This window comes from Crocodylus siamensis, chromosome 15, assembly GCF_052110815.1.
Source record: "Crocodylus siamensis isolate JL-2025a chromosome 15, ASM5211081v1, whole genome shotgun sequence".
Taxonomy (NCBI): Eukaryota; Metazoa; Chordata; order Crocodylia; family Crocodylidae; genus Crocodylus; species Crocodylus siamensis.
This window is the reverse complement of record NC_143409.1, coordinates 10752272-10770061: the sequence shown is the minus strand read 5'-3', so window position 1 is coordinate 10770061 and position 17790 is coordinate 10752272. Positions and strand designations below refer to the sequence as shown.

General features: G+C 41.6%; 1 protein-coding gene across 2 annotated transcripts in view; it reads left to right on the top strand.

The window, feature by feature from the left end:
* MCTP2 (multiple C2 and transmembrane domain containing 2) overlaps window positions 1-16536 on the top strand; it is a 172715-nt gene extending 156179 nt beyond the window's left edge. For both annotated transcript variants that reach the window (XM_090028968.1, XM_090028966.1), the window contains 4 exons: window positions 4162-4271; window positions 6583-6692; window positions 11517-11614; window positions 13937-16536. In XM_090028968.1, the coding sequence (XP_089885094.1) occupies window positions 4162-4271; window positions 6583-6692; window positions 11517-11614; window positions 13937-14005 (387 nt within the window). In that variant the 3' untranslated portion in view covers window positions 14006-16536. The remainder of the gene's footprint in view (window positions 1-4161; window positions 4272-6582; window positions 6693-11516; window positions 11615-13936) is intronic.
* Window positions 16537-17790: the final 1254 nt, after the last annotated feature.

Below are 17790 nucleotides of genomic sequence, written 5' to 3'. Positions count from 1 at the left end.
TGGATTTCTGTTTATTGGGGCAGAGATGTTTTTATCTCTTTATATGTCAGCTTCAGAACTATTTGATGGGTGGCAGTTTTGCATTTGCATCCAAGTTTCTTTTGTTACTATCCCTACCTTCCTAACCACAACACCAAATTTTAGTGAGGAGAATCTGAAAGACATGCAGTAACTCTAGAAGCAAATCTGTCTGGGTCATTTGTTAATTGGTATCTAGTTAATGAAGAGTAAAACCTAAAAGTACTTTTCCTTACATGGGCATAGGTTTTGCATCCCACTTTCCAAGTTCAAGCTGATGTGCATTCATTGGACACACAAGATTTGATTTCTGAATTTAATGAACTTTTTTTTTTTTCTTGGCATGGCTAATTTTTTGTAAGGCCTCTTTGTGTTTTAGTTCAGGCAGTGACTACAGAAATGACGATTTTCTTAAATCAGGATACACGAAGAAGATTTAAAGTAACATACTGATTATATAATTAATTCTCGGTTGTAAATTCATTTTGATGGTTTTAATGCTTTCCCAGAGGCTAAGGGCTAGTTTTAGTCCACCCACAGTGTTGTAATCAGCCAAGAAATAGTTAGAGGAGCGGGGGAAAAAGGCCTTGAAGAAGTGAAGATTTCACTGCTCTTTTTTTTTTCTTCTTCTTTTTTGAATTAATGATTTTCTGAAAGCAGGCAGGATATTGTATTTTTGTAATTTAAACCAAGGCCATATGAGCTGAGATTTTAAACCCTGGGTGTCCAGACATTTTACTTTTTAGTGGACCTAGTCCATATTGACTTGAGACAAACCAGGCCACAGACAGTCCTGCTAAAAAAGTATAAACACCCCCCACCCCCCAGCAAGTACTAGCAATTATGTGGACTCTTTGGCTTTGTCTGCAGCCCAGGATACTGTGAGATGCTGGCTTTAGTAGGAATACATGGTGCTCAGAATCTCATAAGAGCTTATAAATGTTTTGAAGGAGTGGGTCTTTACTCTCCTTACATTGCTTAATGAGTGTCCTGGTCGTATTGTAAAAATATTGTGCTCAAAAGCTTGCAAAGTAGAATTTCTTCCAGCTATTTGAGTTGGTCCAATAAAAGATATCAGATTTACGCAAAGAACCTTGCCCTCCCTAGTCGTTTGTATGCATCTCTGGATGTCAGGATACTAGTATAGATAACCTGTGTAAAGTCTCACAAAATATAAAGTAAACCAAATTTATGTGAAGCAAAGTACAGAAAATCCTAGAATTTTCAAATGATTCTGCAAAATCATTGTATTGTGTGAACGCTTCGCAAAACCAGAAGCTAACACCGATTACTCAGTAATCAGACTCTGATTTCAGGAGCAACACATTTTAAATCATTTCTGTAGACTTCTCTTTCTCTTTCTCTCTCCTTCTTTCCTGGACATGTTTTGTATTGAAAAATGAAAATGCCACTACGTAGAGTGGTTTTTATGTTACAGGCTGGGTAAGGAAACATTTGATTGCTATCACTTCCTTCAGTACGAATCAGTATTTTTGTTGCGGCGGTTTGTTTTTTTCTTAAGCAACTTGCTAGCCGCATCAGAAGTATCTTTGCATGTGTGTTAAACTGTCTTAGCACCGCATTTCTAAACTCAATCTGAGATGTGTAAATGAAGCCAGCGGGATGCTGCGAGAGCTGCCAGATGATCTTCCTTCCAGCTCTGGATAGCAAGAGTAGGCTTGCCCCGAGAAGATCACTTTTTTGATATGCTCTTGCTTTCACTCTCAGTTAGCCTCAGGCTGGACACAACTAGGTAATTACTGAACGGGTGTGCAAGAACTGTTGACCAGTGTCCCACAGGTAAGTAATGTATGAAACAGCAGAGCTTTGCCTCTGAAAGCAAACTTAAGCATTTGTAGTGGTCGGATTGCTACATATAATCATGACTTGTCATTTAATGTTGACCCTAACCAGGGTATAACGCAAGCTGCTGAAGACCTACTTTTTATGTGCTACTGTCATTTAAAGCGATTCTTTTGTTAATGTTCATTTGAATTGCCAGAAATTTCTTTTCTTTTCTTTCCTTTTTTTTTTTTTTTAAATCTATAAAGACCTATTTTGGCAGCCATATATTTGAAATGCCATCTCATTCAATTTTGCACTAACAAAGCTGAAATACATATCCGGGTGTTCAAATATTTACATGTTGATAACTCTGGGGGGCTTTATACTAACAAAAACATTACTGTGAAGAGAAATGGGACACGTTTTAATCCACAAATCATAATGTTTTGGGGAAGATACAAACACATTGTTATATCTAAATAGAAATAAATACAATACGTGTAGTGACTCTTGAGAAGCAGTTCGTGTGTCTTCATACCACTCCAGGGGAAGCTGAAGGACAGCGTCTGTCTCACATGCTCTCAACCCCTCCCTAAGCAGGCTTGTGTGATGAAGCTCACACTAGTCGTATATGTGAGAAGGTGCCAGGGCCTTTGGGTACCTTTTCATCTGGATCCGGTGCCAGGGGGAATGAACTGATGAGTATGAAAGGAGCCAGTACCATTCAAAGTCTGGCCTTTGACTGGTGAAAATACAATGTTTTAATTCCTATTTTACCCCCTAAACCAGTTGATTCTTAGACCATCAAAATGCATTGTACCAAGCTCAAGTATCAGGGCTGCTGGTTTTGTATAAAAACATTGTATACATTTCTTTTTTGAATATGTGCAGTCACCTCCATTAGCATGCATGCATACATGTTAGGTTGCACGTAAAGATATATGAATAATAATAATCGCATCCTGATTTCTACGTCTCAGATAAATCATTTTAATATTAATGCCTTCTTTGCTTTCTATTTCTGTGTGTTTCTTTCCTGGAATGCTCTTGCCTAAAATAAGCAGAAAGAAATGAGTTTGCAAAATGACTTCTGAAAAGGGATTTGCCATTTTTCCTCTAAATTTTTCACCAAAGGAAAAGTTCCTGTGGGCAGAACATGCATTAACCTAAAAGACAAAAATCCAAAGCCTAAAGACTTCTTACCATAACTGTGAAATCCCAAGCTAGTTGCAGACTCCAGGTTTGCCAAGAGTTGGAATTCTTCACTATAATGCTGTTTTATGGTAGCACCGCAGTGTTTCTCTGATTCAAATCGCTGGGTACTTTCCAACTGTCAGTTTGATATGGACATATTTGTGCAGCAAAAGTTAGTGGCTCTAGGTGATTCTTACAAGCATACAAATAATTTAGGGTTCCTGAAAGAAGTCGGGAGAGAAGATGCTTAACTATGTCCCGAACAAACTGGTCTACAAAAATGTTGTAATTAGTGTGAAAAGTGGGGCAGACAAAAGTATATTGGCTAAAGCAAAAATACTCCCATAGCACAAAAGTTTGAATTTGATAGTAGAGATGACCTCAGAGAAAATTCAGACAAGATCTCAAGATCCCTAGCCCTATAGAAGAGCTCTGATCTAGGTCTCAGGATAAAGAGTGTTGAAAAGGTTAAGAGATTTGCCGATCTCTAAATAGGCTCCATAAGTCTGATTATTGTTTTGTAATGAGGTGTGGTGGAAACAACATGTTGGCTAGCTAGAAGAAACCAGCACAAAAGATTGGAAGCCATTTAACTTTGCATTTGTGCACACATCACTAATTTCTCTAAATAATAATGTCCTGGTTGTCAATCATGCTGCAAACATAATGGATCTAGTCACAAACAGGAAAGTAGAAAGCCCATTCTGGGGGGGAAGAATAAAAAAAAGATATGTAATTGCTTCTCAGCAGGCTTGATCCTGAGGGATGCTGACCACCTGTAATGCTTACTGGAGTCCAGTAGACTTGCAGGTATTCCTGTCTTAGCTTACGTTCTCAATGAAACATGCAGTTACAACTCAAGATGAAGTTAGAATTGGAGATCAGGGTTGAGATGCCTTTGCGAGCAGGCCTTTGCAGAGTTGGATGATCGGGGTTGAAAACTGGACTTGCGGGAAAAGCAGGTTTGCTTTGCTCATGTTGGGAAAAGATGACATGTAGCAGTTTATAGCTGAACAGTAAGCTACCGTGTTTTCTCTCCTCCCTCCTACTTTATACGCGCATGCACATCACACCAGTGGCAATGGGAGCGTTTTACATACCTGTATTATCTATGTACACGTGATCACATGTTAAATGAATTAAAATATTTGGTTTGCTTTTCAGGAATCGGAGAAAAAGGGGCTAATTGAAAGAATCTACAGGGTTCAAGATATTATAATAGCAGTTCAAAACGTCTTAGAAGAAATAGCATCGTTTGGGGAGAGAATTAAAAAGTAAGTAAAAGGCACTAATCTCAGGAAACTGTAAAGGGACGGGTGCCTTCCTCAAATGATGGCTCTGAGTTTTGAGGGAGGAGATTGTCCAACACTGCACCTGTTTCTTCTTTCCAAGTGGTGGTAGATAAACTATTGCTCAAAACAGAGAGAGAAGTCAGTAATGTTGCCTGTTCCCAGTTCTCTTGCTGACATGCTTGCCCAGGCATGCTGAGCCTGTCCCCTTTGCTGGTCTACCGCTCTGCCTAAGTGGAAGCCCTAGGCTGTGAATGCGAGAAATAGTGCTGATAGAAGAGGGAGGATACAGGGATACCTTGGAGGGTATTTGTGCTGCTTAGCTGCTGTCCAAATCAGCTGTGGAGTGGTGCTGCCTCCCCACCATCCTCCATAGCCTGCATGTAAGGGTCGTTTGCCTCCTCTGTCCCCTGAGTCTTTACGGGCCTCTCTTTTCATTGACTGAGCTTGCCTACTTCCTCCCTTGAGGTTCGCTCATTTGTCATAGCATAAGGCAGAAGGCTTCCTTCTCGCACAAGGAAGAAGGTGGAGATCCCTAAATAGCTTCTCTATGTGGACACATACACTCTCTTCTTTTATAATTATGCTCATGTTGGAAGTGTCATTGACCATCACTTTTAGCCTTTATAACACAAAGTGACAGTGTGTGACAGAGCCACACTTGAATGAGGAGCTGGGTTAGAGCTAAAAATACTGCAAGTCCATGTGTTGTGGTTCCACTCCGACCATCGCAGCTGGAGTGGAAATGGCCAAGAGATGTATTCCAGTCCATAAACAGGGTACTGTTCTGTCCAGCTGCGTAGCAGGAAGACTCTCAGTGCCTTAGCACTATTAATTCTGGTATTCATTTTGGTAACAATGATGTTAAAGAACCCTATTAATGTTGGATGGCCTATGTAATTTCATAGGAATTCCATTGTAATTTGGCAGTAATGTATCATTAAAAAAATTGCCACTGAAGTTGTGGTTTTTTTGTTTTTTTTTTGTTTTTTGTTTTTAAGTGACAGACTGATTTGTGCCAGAGCTTCCGTCTGTCACTCTGCTTATGCAATCAAAGGGATGTTAATAGCCTAACTGTATTGAGCTATTTTGTGTTTCAAAGTTCGGTGTTGACTTTACCAATCCGCTCTGTATTGCGGAACCTTTTCTATCTTCTCTTCTCTTAATTTTGAATATCTCTATTGAAACTTACGAATTATTTTTCCTCTTCTATTAACATAATCTATCAAATAAGCATTATTTTATTTTATAGCCGGTGCTCTTATTGATGAACATTAAAAATATCCCTCTTATTCATCTTCATCTTGATGTGTGGATGTCAGCAGGAGTACTCACCAGTGGCCAGACCTGCAAATCTACCTATGAGTTAATGAATAGTCATTGTCCTGGACTTGAGTTATCTCAGTGTTTCATTACAATTGCAGGATGAGAGAGGTGGGGTCCAAGGCAGGACAGCTGCGGAGAGGCAACCTAGTCATTCCCTCTCTAGCTCTACCAGAAAGGGCTTGTGTTGTTAGTAACTGGGCTTTTGGATGGTCAGAGTGAAACAGATTGTGCTTTCCAGTCTTGTTCGAAGTGGATCATTGTCCACATCATTGGAGAGACAGGGTCATGACTGAAGCTGCTACTGGCAATCCTGGTTGGTACGAAAACCTAAGTGTCTGTGTGTGACTGTTTATAATACCCCTTTGTTCCTCTACGTGTGCTCCCTCTAAAACAAATCTGAAGCACGTTGCTGATGTGGCAGCCTTAGAGTGCTGCTCTCATGTAGCAGTAATGGCTTGGTAAAAATTACGACCATACAATTAGAAAGGTGGAATCCTTTACTGCGTGTTACCACAACGGAGGGCTCGGCATACCCGGAGACTGTCTCTTTAAAAAAAAATGTCAGCGGCCACATTTCTAGCCCCTTTTCCTACAAGTCGTTGCCATCATGCTCTTCTGTGGGTAATCCTGATGAGCGTTCAGCATTGAATGTTGGTGGAGGCAGGATTCAATGCATACATCTGGTGAGCACGGGCTAGCTGTGCATGCAACATATGGTACTTCAGAAGAAGAAAAATGCTCAACCTGCTACATAAGTGAGTCTTGCAGAGTATCTTCCTTGGAGGAAACACCCTTGAGACAGAATAGCATAGATTCAAGGAACTACTGTCTGTCTTCCAATGGATTTGTGCTTCTTCTTACTGTTTGTTTATATTCATTGAATATTGTAAAAGGGCTCATTGAGTTATTAGCAGGCTCCACATTTACGGTTGGTAACTCTGAAGGTTCTTTTTCTTCTTATTATTTACAGCACATTCAACTGGTCAGTGCCTTTCCTGTCTGTCTTGGCCTGTTTAGTACTGGCAGCAGCAACGATTATTTTGTATTTCATACCGCTGAGGTACATTGTTCTAATCTGGGGTAAGTGGTCCGTACTACCTCGCTGTCATGCAGAGATCCCAGTATCCAGTCGTAATGGGGAATAATGTAAACTGTTCACTTGCTAAGGGAAGTACTTAGTTGTGTTAGTCTGAAGTCAGGCAGAAACCAGGGGGAAGATGCATATTATAGACTGATTGAACCAGGGATGCATAAGTTTTCATGAGCATGAGCTCAGTTCATCAAACACTATGGAAGGACATGCACAGAGCAGGCTATCGAATAGAGCGAGGAATTTGAATGCGGGGAGGAGGGGGCGGAGAAAGTGGGATCAGTGCTGAAAGAGACAAACAAGTAATAACTTCTTTGTATGGACAAAGAAGCAAAAAGCTCATCCAGGTAATGGAATAAGACTCCACAGTCCCCATTTAGACCAGACTTAACGCAATCCAGTCTTTGGTTGATTTCTTGTTTCACAATTTCACATTCAAGTTGGCCTTTAACATTTCACTGAAAAAGAATGGCTACTCTCCGGTCAGTAATGGAAAGTCCAGGAAGGTTCCCATGTTCTGCCATAGGCTTTTGCATGCTTCTGGACTTCATGCCAAATTGGGATCCCCTCATTCTTTCACATAGGTGTTCCTTTCTGCCCAGTATAGAGCACTGTAAACATATGTTGGCATAAATGTCAGGTTGGCATTGCAGATGATCAAGTGTAGTCTTGGGGAGAGTATTTTGACAATGAAGACCCCAAGAACACTCTATAAAGACTTTTTTCGGGGGGGGGGGGGAAGCCTTTCTAGTGATGGACTGAGAGTTTGACAATGCTGAGCTTTTTCTTAGAATTTTTTTTACTGGTATCAGAAATTGGAGCCTTTATGTATTTAAGATACTGCCGGCATCTTCTCCGTTGGGTTGTTGAAGCTTCTGCTGACCTGCAGAATTTGACAATGATTTAAGTGTTAGTGCTAATGTGGCTCAGACACATGAAGGAATAGCAGAGGGCATATCACTTAATAGAAGTGTGTGAAGGACTTAAAAATCAAGGCTCAGATCCACAAAGGTAAATCTCTTGGTGCCAAACTCTTCTTTACACCCATAACTCCAATGGGTACCCAGTGGAGTAAGGGGCATCATACCTTGTGGATCTCAGTGTAAAAGGGCATTGGGAGTTCAGGGTACTCAGCAAACCACTTGAACTATTTAGCACCTTTTGGGATTGCAAAATGGAGAATGGTGACAAAAACTGTTCAGGGCTAAACGAAGGTTCATGGCTGTACCGGAGGTGAAAGAGCAAATGGAAAAATTAGGTGGAAAAAATATCTAACAGTGTGAGAATCTCTTGTGAAAATAGAAGATGGACCAGTTGCTGAGGATATTTTTGGTGTAGATCAGAAAAAGCACTAGCCCATGTATATACTGTAGAGAAACAGGCTTGCCTGACCACAAGTTGAGAGTAGATTAAATGACCCGATAGGTTTTATTTCCTCATCTAGTTTCTAAGGATACTGTAGGGTAACTGTCTCTTTCTTCTGTAACTTGTTTGTCTCTGGCTAATTAAGATAATGGAATATGCACCTGTAACCTGCATTTCAAAGGGAGATGAAGGGGATGGGAGAAAAATGTATTTCACAAGGAGGAAAGAATAAAGGTACAGAGAAACATTTGACGTGCTTCTGAACAGAGTTGTTGTTCAGTGCTATAAATACGCTTTCCATAAGTAATAGATAGTGCTTCCTTTGCTGTCAAGTGTTTGTTTTAAGATAATTTCCTCTCAAAACCTGCTAAGGAACAGTATGAATAGGTGTCTTGGTAACTGGTTGCTTTGTAGGAGGTGAGAATGAGAACGTGCAAAGGTAGATTTATGTTTAGGAATGAGTAAACTACATGGAGGTTGGCTCAGCTCTCTGTCCAGATTTCAATTTATTTGGGACTCGTCCCAGGCAAAAGGCTTCTTACCTTTGTGTATTCCAGCTTGGCATACTGTAATTCAGGAAGTTAGAAATCATGAGTCCCAGGATCAGGCAGAAGAAGAGGGCAAGATATTATTCATTTTCTCTTGCCTGGGGGATCAGATACCCTAAGCAGTACCTGATGGAGTTCAAGTAAATTGTAGGCAGCTACTTGTCCCTTTTCCACAGCAGACCATTGACAGTGCAGAGCGGGATGAGAATTGGGAACAGAGGGTTCAGTTGGCATGTCAGGGGAAGGGTGGAAGGGACAGAAAAGCGATGCCTGGAGTATTAAGGGAGAAAGATGTGATTGAGTCAAAAGGAGGAATAATAGACTTGAAATATTTTGTAAACTATCAAAATATTAGGGCACAAAAAGGGGTCTGAACCAGCCTTTTAGGATCCCAATTTAGGGGACAGCAAACCACTCACATTTTGGTATCATTTCAAGGAGGGTTGACCAAATATAAGTAAGGGGCACTTCTGAAGGTTGCGATCCAGTATTAAAATCATTAGAGTAAGTGTCCTGGAAAATGTGATTATAGCCAACTTCAGTCGAGCAAGCACAGGTGACAATAGCAGTGAAAACACAGAGGCATTGGCTTTCGCATGGGATAGCAACTAAAGTATGAACCTTCTGGGGACTCTGCTGGGTACATCCCCTGTTTTCTAACCCAGGCAGAAGGTCATGTTGCTGTGTCTTCAGGACAGTTGTTATCTAGATTAGCCACATCTTCGCTTTGCTGTGTATGCATTACCTACACTGTGGTTCAGTTTTGCTGTACTCACTGTGTCTAAGCATTATTTGACTTTAATGGTATCATTTGAACTAACATTAAGGGGTATAATCTTAGTGATATTATTAGCTAAAATTCAGTGATATGAAGAATTTTAGGATGCCTCCTTGCCTTGATATTTAAGGTAAAGAATTCAAGCATACATCCTTTTTTATATATATTTTTTTTTGGGCGGGGGGGTCGAGTGTTGTGTACGCTTCTCGAACACTAACACCAGCATGGGGGCAGAAGGCTTGAATGCTTACATGAAGATTTATTGCTGCATTCATGTCCAGGGGCTGAAAACGAGACTCTGTCTGTGGGTCTCTAGCAAGGGAAAGACGGATGCTTCCATAGCATGCTCTTGCATCCCATCACCAGTTTCCTCAGTTACACGCAGTCCCAAATCCAACTGCAGTGATCAAAACCCAGGGGGTAGGGGAGCTTCACTGTGCAATCCTGAATGCACGGGCTAGCCACGCCGTTGCTGCCTGCTTCTGCACAATGGTCAGCTTTGATGAGCTGGTGTCACTCTCAACATTAAGGGCTACAGAGGAGGACAATGAGTGGGCAACGCCATCCAAAGTCAGAGCTGGAGGAAGAACGAAATACAAGTCTGAATCAAAAGAGAGAACAAAGGGAAGAGAGGGAAAGTCGTGGGAATGAAAAGCTCAGTAACAAAATGTTTTTCTGCTTCTGTGTGAGGAACATCCAGCATACACAAAAATACTATACATTCATTCAACATCATCTAGACTGACAGGGCCTTCAGATATGATACATGTTAAACAACTACCCTGTGGCAAGTCCTTAAAAGACCTTATGGTATTTTCCTGTTTTTTAAAAATCAGGTACACAGAAAACTGTGTTGGCATTTTGCTACAAGAATATGGCTTAAGAGCTGAATCTCGTATATGAAACGGGTACATTTTATAGAGAGAAAGGGAGGAGGTAGCAATTACTGGATTTGAAACGGCGTGCAGGGAAATGTCTGGGAAAATTTTGGGCTGGAATATTATTACATTTAATGGTTTCGCCCCTTTTTCTGCTTTCAAGATCTTAATTTTTTGAAGCCAATTAGAATGGATAATTTAGAGCATTCGTAATCTTTGCGTATCTAAAGTGCGTGTCATCCATCTAAAATGGTCGATTAAAGAGGAGAACAAAGAACACTGCAAATGTGTAGGCACACGCAGAGAAACTGGGGTAGAGAGAAACCAAGTCGCAAGTCTGAGTCGGGAAGAGAAACCAGGTTCTCTAGTCCTGCACCTCATTCGCATGCGATTGCCTAGAGATGGGGCCAGCTCGTGGGTGTCCAGTGCCCCCTTTACTTACACGAATCAGAAAATGAGCCCTTACCCCCTCTGTCATGATCCAAAAGCTACATCCTTGTCTCCATTGCAAGCACCATGTACACCTGATGCAGAAGCAGGCCCAGCTCCTCCGAGGAGCAGTGCTTAAAATCAAGTTATCAACCTTAGCAAGATCAGAAAATAAAATCCTAATAATAAGTTTTCACACTTTCCCGCAGCATTGAAATACAATCGACGTGTCAAATCTGGCTCTGCAGTGAGAGGATAAAAAGCTGCGAAACGTGGTGGGGAAGAGATTTCCTCAGTAGCTTTCTTTTTCAAAAGAAACACAAGCGGGGGGAGGAAAGAAAAGAGCTGCCCTCTGCCCGATTTCTGTCCCCGCCCTCCTGTGTTTTCCCATGGGGCATTAGGGGATGTGTTCTGCGGGGAGCTGTACTTGGTCTGAAGCAGGTCGAGGCCCAGCTGGGATGGGATACTTGAGAGCAGTGTGGGTCGTTAATCCATACATGCCTCCCCCTGCTGCAAAAAGTGAATGAATTCCACAATCTCTGGTTTTGCAACCACAGCCCCTCTGCTGGCACGGTAATGGGATTTTCACCACCAAAGTAAAGCAGGGGCTTTATATAATAATCCCCTTTTCTTCCTCGAAGAGGCATTAGTGAATGATTCCACATGACAGCAACATGTGCACGACTTGAAGCCTAGTCATTATTTTCACACTAATTTTTACTTGTGAATTCTCCTTTCCTCCCCCTCCCCTTTGTCTGAGTAATTTAAAGGGGAAAAAAATACTGAGGGTCTGCATTGTTTTTGTTTTGTTTTTAGGCATAAATAAATTTACTAAGAAGCTTAGAAATCCCTACGCCATCGACAATAATGAGTTACTAGATTTCCTCTCCAGGGTACCTTCTGATGTTCAAAAGGTAAGTAATGAATGGCCACCACCAACAGGGGCATGAAGCGGCAGTAAGAGCTGCCAGGCCCTAGGCTTGGGGAATACAATGCCAAAAATGCTTTGAATAACTGAGATAAGGCATCAGGAAAACCCATAAAGGGAGGGGATAACTGTGAGAAGAGAGGGGAGCCAAAACCCTTTGTCAGAAGCATAAGATGAGTGTGGAAAATTTTATCCTGAAAAGAGCTACTTAAAAATGATCTTGGAATCATCAACATGGTTCCCTGAACGGTGCTATTTATCACTCCTCTACTCGGATAAAGCACAGTCTCTTTGATAGCGATGATCATCCAAAAGGGTTTTTGCTGAATTCCCCCTTCTTGAGATGGAGGGGAGGGGGAATTATTTCCATGAGTTCATGCGTGCTGTGATTTGCTTTGTGGCAGCTGCCTTTCTGACTCTTCCTCCCTTCCCACCTTGAACTCCAGGCCTCTCTTTGGACAGCGCTTCACTCCTTTCTTTTTTTTTTTTTTTATTAAAGAAATATTTGAGATCCATACAATGTAACCTGGATAAGACTGATCTTCCACTAGCATGAGTTTAGATCTGTTAATCTCGCCAGTGTTCGGCTTTCCCCAACTTCAGTCACGTCAATTATTATTATTATATTTTTTTTTTTGTTAAAGCTCTGTATTAAAGTTAGTTTGCCTAGATGACCGCAAATTATTCAAACAGCGAGTCCTTTGAAGTGTTGAGGTCTGTTTATTTTCTCAGAGGAAGGGAAATAGTTTGATCTGATAATGAGCCATGCAAAACATAAAGAATCGCTTATTCTGGTGTCGTCAGCCTGAATCTCTGGTGACACTGGGCCATGGCTCTGCAGCTCCGAATTCCCATCCGAAACGGGACCTGGTTCCTTGATGAGTGGTATTCGCAGCGTAAGGTGCTGCCTGCTACGAGTAAGGGGGATGAAATCTAGCCTGTTGTGATTTCACTCTGCTGGAGATTGGAAAATAATTGCCTCCATGCAGTGTCAAGGCATCTGGTCAAAACAGGGTTGGAAAGGCTTACGACAGCACTCGTTTCAAGAGATCACCAGATTGGCTGATGGTGATGCTTATAGCTAGGGAGAAATCTCTCAGTAGATTTGCGGGGTGGGGGGGAGGGAAGCTCGGCAAAGATAATCATTGAGACGTGGCACTTAAGTGTCTGTGCATCTTTGCTGTTGTTGTTCTGGAGTGCACTGGATTTGTGGCAAGGCCTTGCACTTGTCCTTTTAATGTTTGTATTTAAAGATAAGCTGCTTTTCCATCTATGCTGTATTTAAGATTGATATTTTACCGTTTCCTTGAATGCTTCCTGTCATCTCTGGGTCCTTTTTGTTGAAGGAAAATGAAGCTATTTTGCTGTGAGGAAGCGCTGGTAAAACGTCTGATGGGCTAGGCCATCCTAGGGGAGTTTTGTACAAATGCTAAAAATAGTAAGCACATGTGGCATCCAACACGAGATGCTAATTAAAGCCATTCCATGGCAGTATCAAAGCCATCTCTGTCCACTCCACTGTACATGTTGTTAAAGCACCTTTGTTTCATTGTGCTACTACTGTGAGTTATAAAATGCCCTATGTTATAGCGTGTTAACAGCACACTATTAGCAAACGTGATGGATAAAGACAGAGGAGGATGAAGGCGTCCTCGGCATAAGATTCCCATGGTTTCAAAGGGGGACACTTGTCTGTAATGCAGCAGACATTGGCCATTGGGGATTATACCACATTTGGGCTTATCCCAGATGTTTTAACCATTATATCACAAGCCCAATGTCTGTGGAAGGGGGCAGGGACTCTGTCTAGGTTCAATTCAGGAAAATAGTTTCTGCTTTAAAATGATTAAAGAGGTCTAGACCCCAGTATCTGAGTGTAGCTTACGACAACATATAGGATAGTAGGATCCACTTACTTTATAAATCCCAATAGGAGTTTATTAAATTTATGGGTAGTTACCAGGGCTAAAACACACACCATGCATGCACATGCGCACAGACAGACATGCTCCCACACAACTCGGAAACAAACCCAACATAAGGGTTGGCCCTGCATTACTGAGACCAGGTAGGGTCCCATGCATCTCATTAGAACAATCTGCTTTTAATATTTTTGTTTCAAGAAATGATGCATGACTTCTCAAATCCTTCCTGCAATTAATCCCCCATGTTCCTGTGTTTAGAAAATGATTCATTACTTTTGAACCTTCCTTAGTTTCTCTCAGTTTGTCCTCGGGGAGCCATTAACACACACTGTAGTGAGCTAGAGTTACCTAACTGCAGACGTCATGTCTATTTGTTTTTACAGGTGCAGTATGTTGAATTGAAACCATATAGCAATGCCAGTCCCTCTAGGAAGAAGCGGAGCGCTCCATAGGATGCAGACAGCGTTTGGAATGCAGCATCCATCTCCGTACACACACGCACACACGCTTTCTTCCCCCACTCCTCCTTTTTGGTTCAAACCAACACTACAATCACTGTCGCGGACCTGCCACAGTTCACTTGGAGATGTGCGTTTCTGTTCTTTTCCGCATGAACTTATCCTGGCTTGGTTTTTGGGCCTCAAGATCCAATTTAACAAGAGAGGAGACTGTATAGACTGGCTAATGCAGGAAGAAAACAAAAGTGCAACTGTGCCTATATATATATATATATATATATATGTATATTTTTTTTTTTTTTTTACTTAGCTTACCTAGGGAGGCTCAAACGTGGCGGCACTCTCTTTTGTATGTAGGAAGTGATCGTTCCTCCTAGGGTAGCAGATCAGCAAAGCTGGTGGGAGGAGAGGCTCTGAACTAGTTCTTAACGTATCCAACAGATTTACAATACAATATGCAAGCTCTTCTTTTCTCAGTTACACTGCTTGAACAGAAGATGGGTATCAAAGACTCGTTAATTCAGTGCTCAAACCCCTTCTACGCAGAGCAATTTATGTTTTAGAAAGTTGTTTTTTAATCATAATTAGCAGAAAGCTGAAAGCTCCTGCGGTATCTCAATTTTTCATTCAGTATGTCTGCGTTTGAAAAACTGCGGTTAACCCTTTGATGCGCAAATCTTCTGCCAGGAGGTCCGTTGCTGGCAACGGATGCGTTGGAATCAGCTGCTGGGGAAGAGCTGAGAAAATTTAGAAAACATAACTCACTGACCTGTGTTTTCTGTCTGGCCTGGTTATAATGCCATCTCCGATTTTTCAGCATGCTGGTTGCTTTTATCCAGATCCAGAGATGTCAACACTATGGCTCTAGAAGCAAATGAAGTTAAAACCATTAAGAAACAAGTGCTTGAGCAGGAGAGCGCAGGTCCCAACCTAGTGCTTGTAGACATGTTGCTTCAGTGCACTAGCTCTCAGACTTCAGGCTACTAACTACTCATGTCCTATGGAGTTCTTCCTGGTGCTTCACAGAGCAAAATGAGTGGTATTTTGGGAGAGGAGATGGGCTCTTGAGACAAATATCATTCTTATAATACTGTGATTCCTATATAGACAGCACTTTTTATCCATAAACAACAATGCATTACTAAGCTGGGCAGCCCTATTCTGTATGAGGAAATTGAGACACAGAGCCATGAAGGCAGCCAGAGTCCATGACATTTCAGTGAGATTTGTACCAAGATATTTTCTTAGGTGGTGTGAAATCCCACTAACTCAATACCACAGTGGCAGAGATGGGACTAAAATTTAGGACAGATCTCCCAGTCCCCGGTATTTTTCCTGAAGTGGTTGACAGAGTAAAAAAATGAAAGAACCACTGGATATTGGTTATTTTAATCTGACTGATTATTGGTCTTAAAGTAGAGCAGGAATTGCAGGGCTTTATTATTCAGTGAAGTCATGCCCAACACCACCACCTTTCCGTGGAGCAAAGTGCATGCCTGTTGCAAAAGAAAGCTAACCAAGTAATGGATTATTCTTCCAATCCAATCATTCTCTGATAATTTAGTTTTAAAAGACCCTTAAGAGCCCTTCTTTATGCCTCAATTTAAGGTGCGACAGTTTTTATATACATTTTATAAAGACCTGTATTTTCTCAGCATTTATGTAGATTTATATGAGAGGATGGAAAAGAGATGTAACTAATGTGTAATTAATTATCTAATTTTAAAAAGGAAAAAACTTGTGTATACATGGAAGTGTGCATATAAAAGTAACTATACATGTACAGTGCTTGTATGATGTATGCATGTGGGATAGTGGGGAAAACGTACACACTAAAAAATCTTCAAAGAAATTGCTTATGAAAAATGCCAAAGATCTTAAAGCTTATCGTCTTGTGTCTGTTCTTCTTCATCTTTTATCTTTCCCGGTATGTCTCTCTGGCTGAGCCAGATCTCTGCATGATTTGATTTACTTCAAGTTAATGAAGCTGGTTGGAAGAGTTGTAGAAATTATAAAAGCTCCAGTAAATCTCCTAGTTGTATGTACAATAGATGTCCATGGACCCCTTTGTTAAACCAGTTACTCAATCTTGTGTGTAAACAATGCCTCATTGTCTTGCTTTAAACTATCATCTAGTGCATCCTACTGTAGCTTGTCATTTTGCAAGGACCAAGTTGGACTCTTTTATGAGATGTATGAGATCTGCTCACTCATTTGAATAAAAACATTTAACTGCCAGAAAAATACCTTATTTATTCAGAAATTGGGACCAATATTTTAATACTATTTTTTTTTCCTATATAAGTTTCCGTGTGAACTGTTTTCTGTTCAGGAGACAGGGTAATATCTATTTTTTAAAATGTAGATATGTGTTTGTTTTTATGTAGAATAACTTGTATTAGATCATCATGGTGGAGACCTACCAAACAAAGGGTTTGGGAAAGGCCTGTACCTGTATACATTGCAATGTGTGATTTGTTATGATAAATAATGTTTTGAAATGCAGTAAAAAGTTTTATTTTAAACTCTGATTTGCTTGATTAATCTGTTTAGAACACAAGTTTCCTGTTGGCTGTAGACAACTTATTGTAGCACTGTACTCAGTATCTGACCATAACGAGTAAGCAAGCAAATGATACTTAAAATATACATGATAAGGGCACAATGAAACAGCTAAAGCTAAAGGTTGGCATTGGGAATGTATTGAAATGGGGCTTGTGCTCTTCTTGGGGATAAGACAGGTAATCTCCCAACTTCCATGAGAAGCAATTAGTGGCTTGGGTATTTTCTTGGTCTGCCCTATATGGCCCTGTGTGACTGCTCTGCATTCAAATGATTCATTTCTTTTCTCCCCATACTGTATTTCCCCTTCATACAGAGGCAAAAAAATGGGAGATGGATGTTTGGCAGGGACTGGGTCCCTCTTAAGTGAGCACTTGGGGCCAGTGACCTGGTCATCTGCTGCTTGTTACACACCTGGGTTCACAGGGGGTAAGGGTACATCAGTGCACGTGTTTCAAACTGCATTCAAGCAGTTCACTGTAGGTTTAGATACATAGACATATGGTCATTATATTGCTTAAGCCAGTGGTTCTCAAACTTGTTAGACTCAAGGTACACCTTGAAAAATGCCAGCTCTTAGCTTTCACTCGTTTTGTGACTCCAAAAAAATAAGAGCAGTCCTTTTGTTGTAAAGAACTCAGAGGATGCATCCACACATGCAGGCACGTGCGCTTGCAGCAGCTCAAATAGAAGTAGTGCAAATTTAATCTGGGGCTTTTTGCCTCGGTGCATGTGCCCGGACATGCGCTTTGCTGTGAGACAAATGCCTGGCTCCACGCAGATCTGCAGGGGGAGCTAGAGGCTGGGGCCAGCATGTGGGCTGCGCTGGCAAGTAGCTCAGGGCTACTCGCTCTCAGGAGCTTCTGGGGCCCAGCCAATTGGTACCTGGGGACACTACCCCTTGTGCCAGCTGGGCTGCTGCAGCAGCCCTGAGAACTCCCGGCACCCTCTACCCACTACAGCAGTCTGGCAGTAGGGGTGGGAGCCTCGCTGTGACTTGTTGCCACCTGCAACAGCATATGGCCTCAGGGCTGCTCACCTGCCAGATGGGGACTAGAGGCGGATGGCCACTAGAGGCATCTGCACTTCTGAGTGAGTTGCCAGTGGGCTGTAGCAGCACAGTTGGCCTTGTCACACTGCTGCCATGTGTGGCAGCCATCGCCCAGAAGATGTTCTCAGTATGGTGGCCTGCTTTGAAATATCAAAGCATGTCCTCC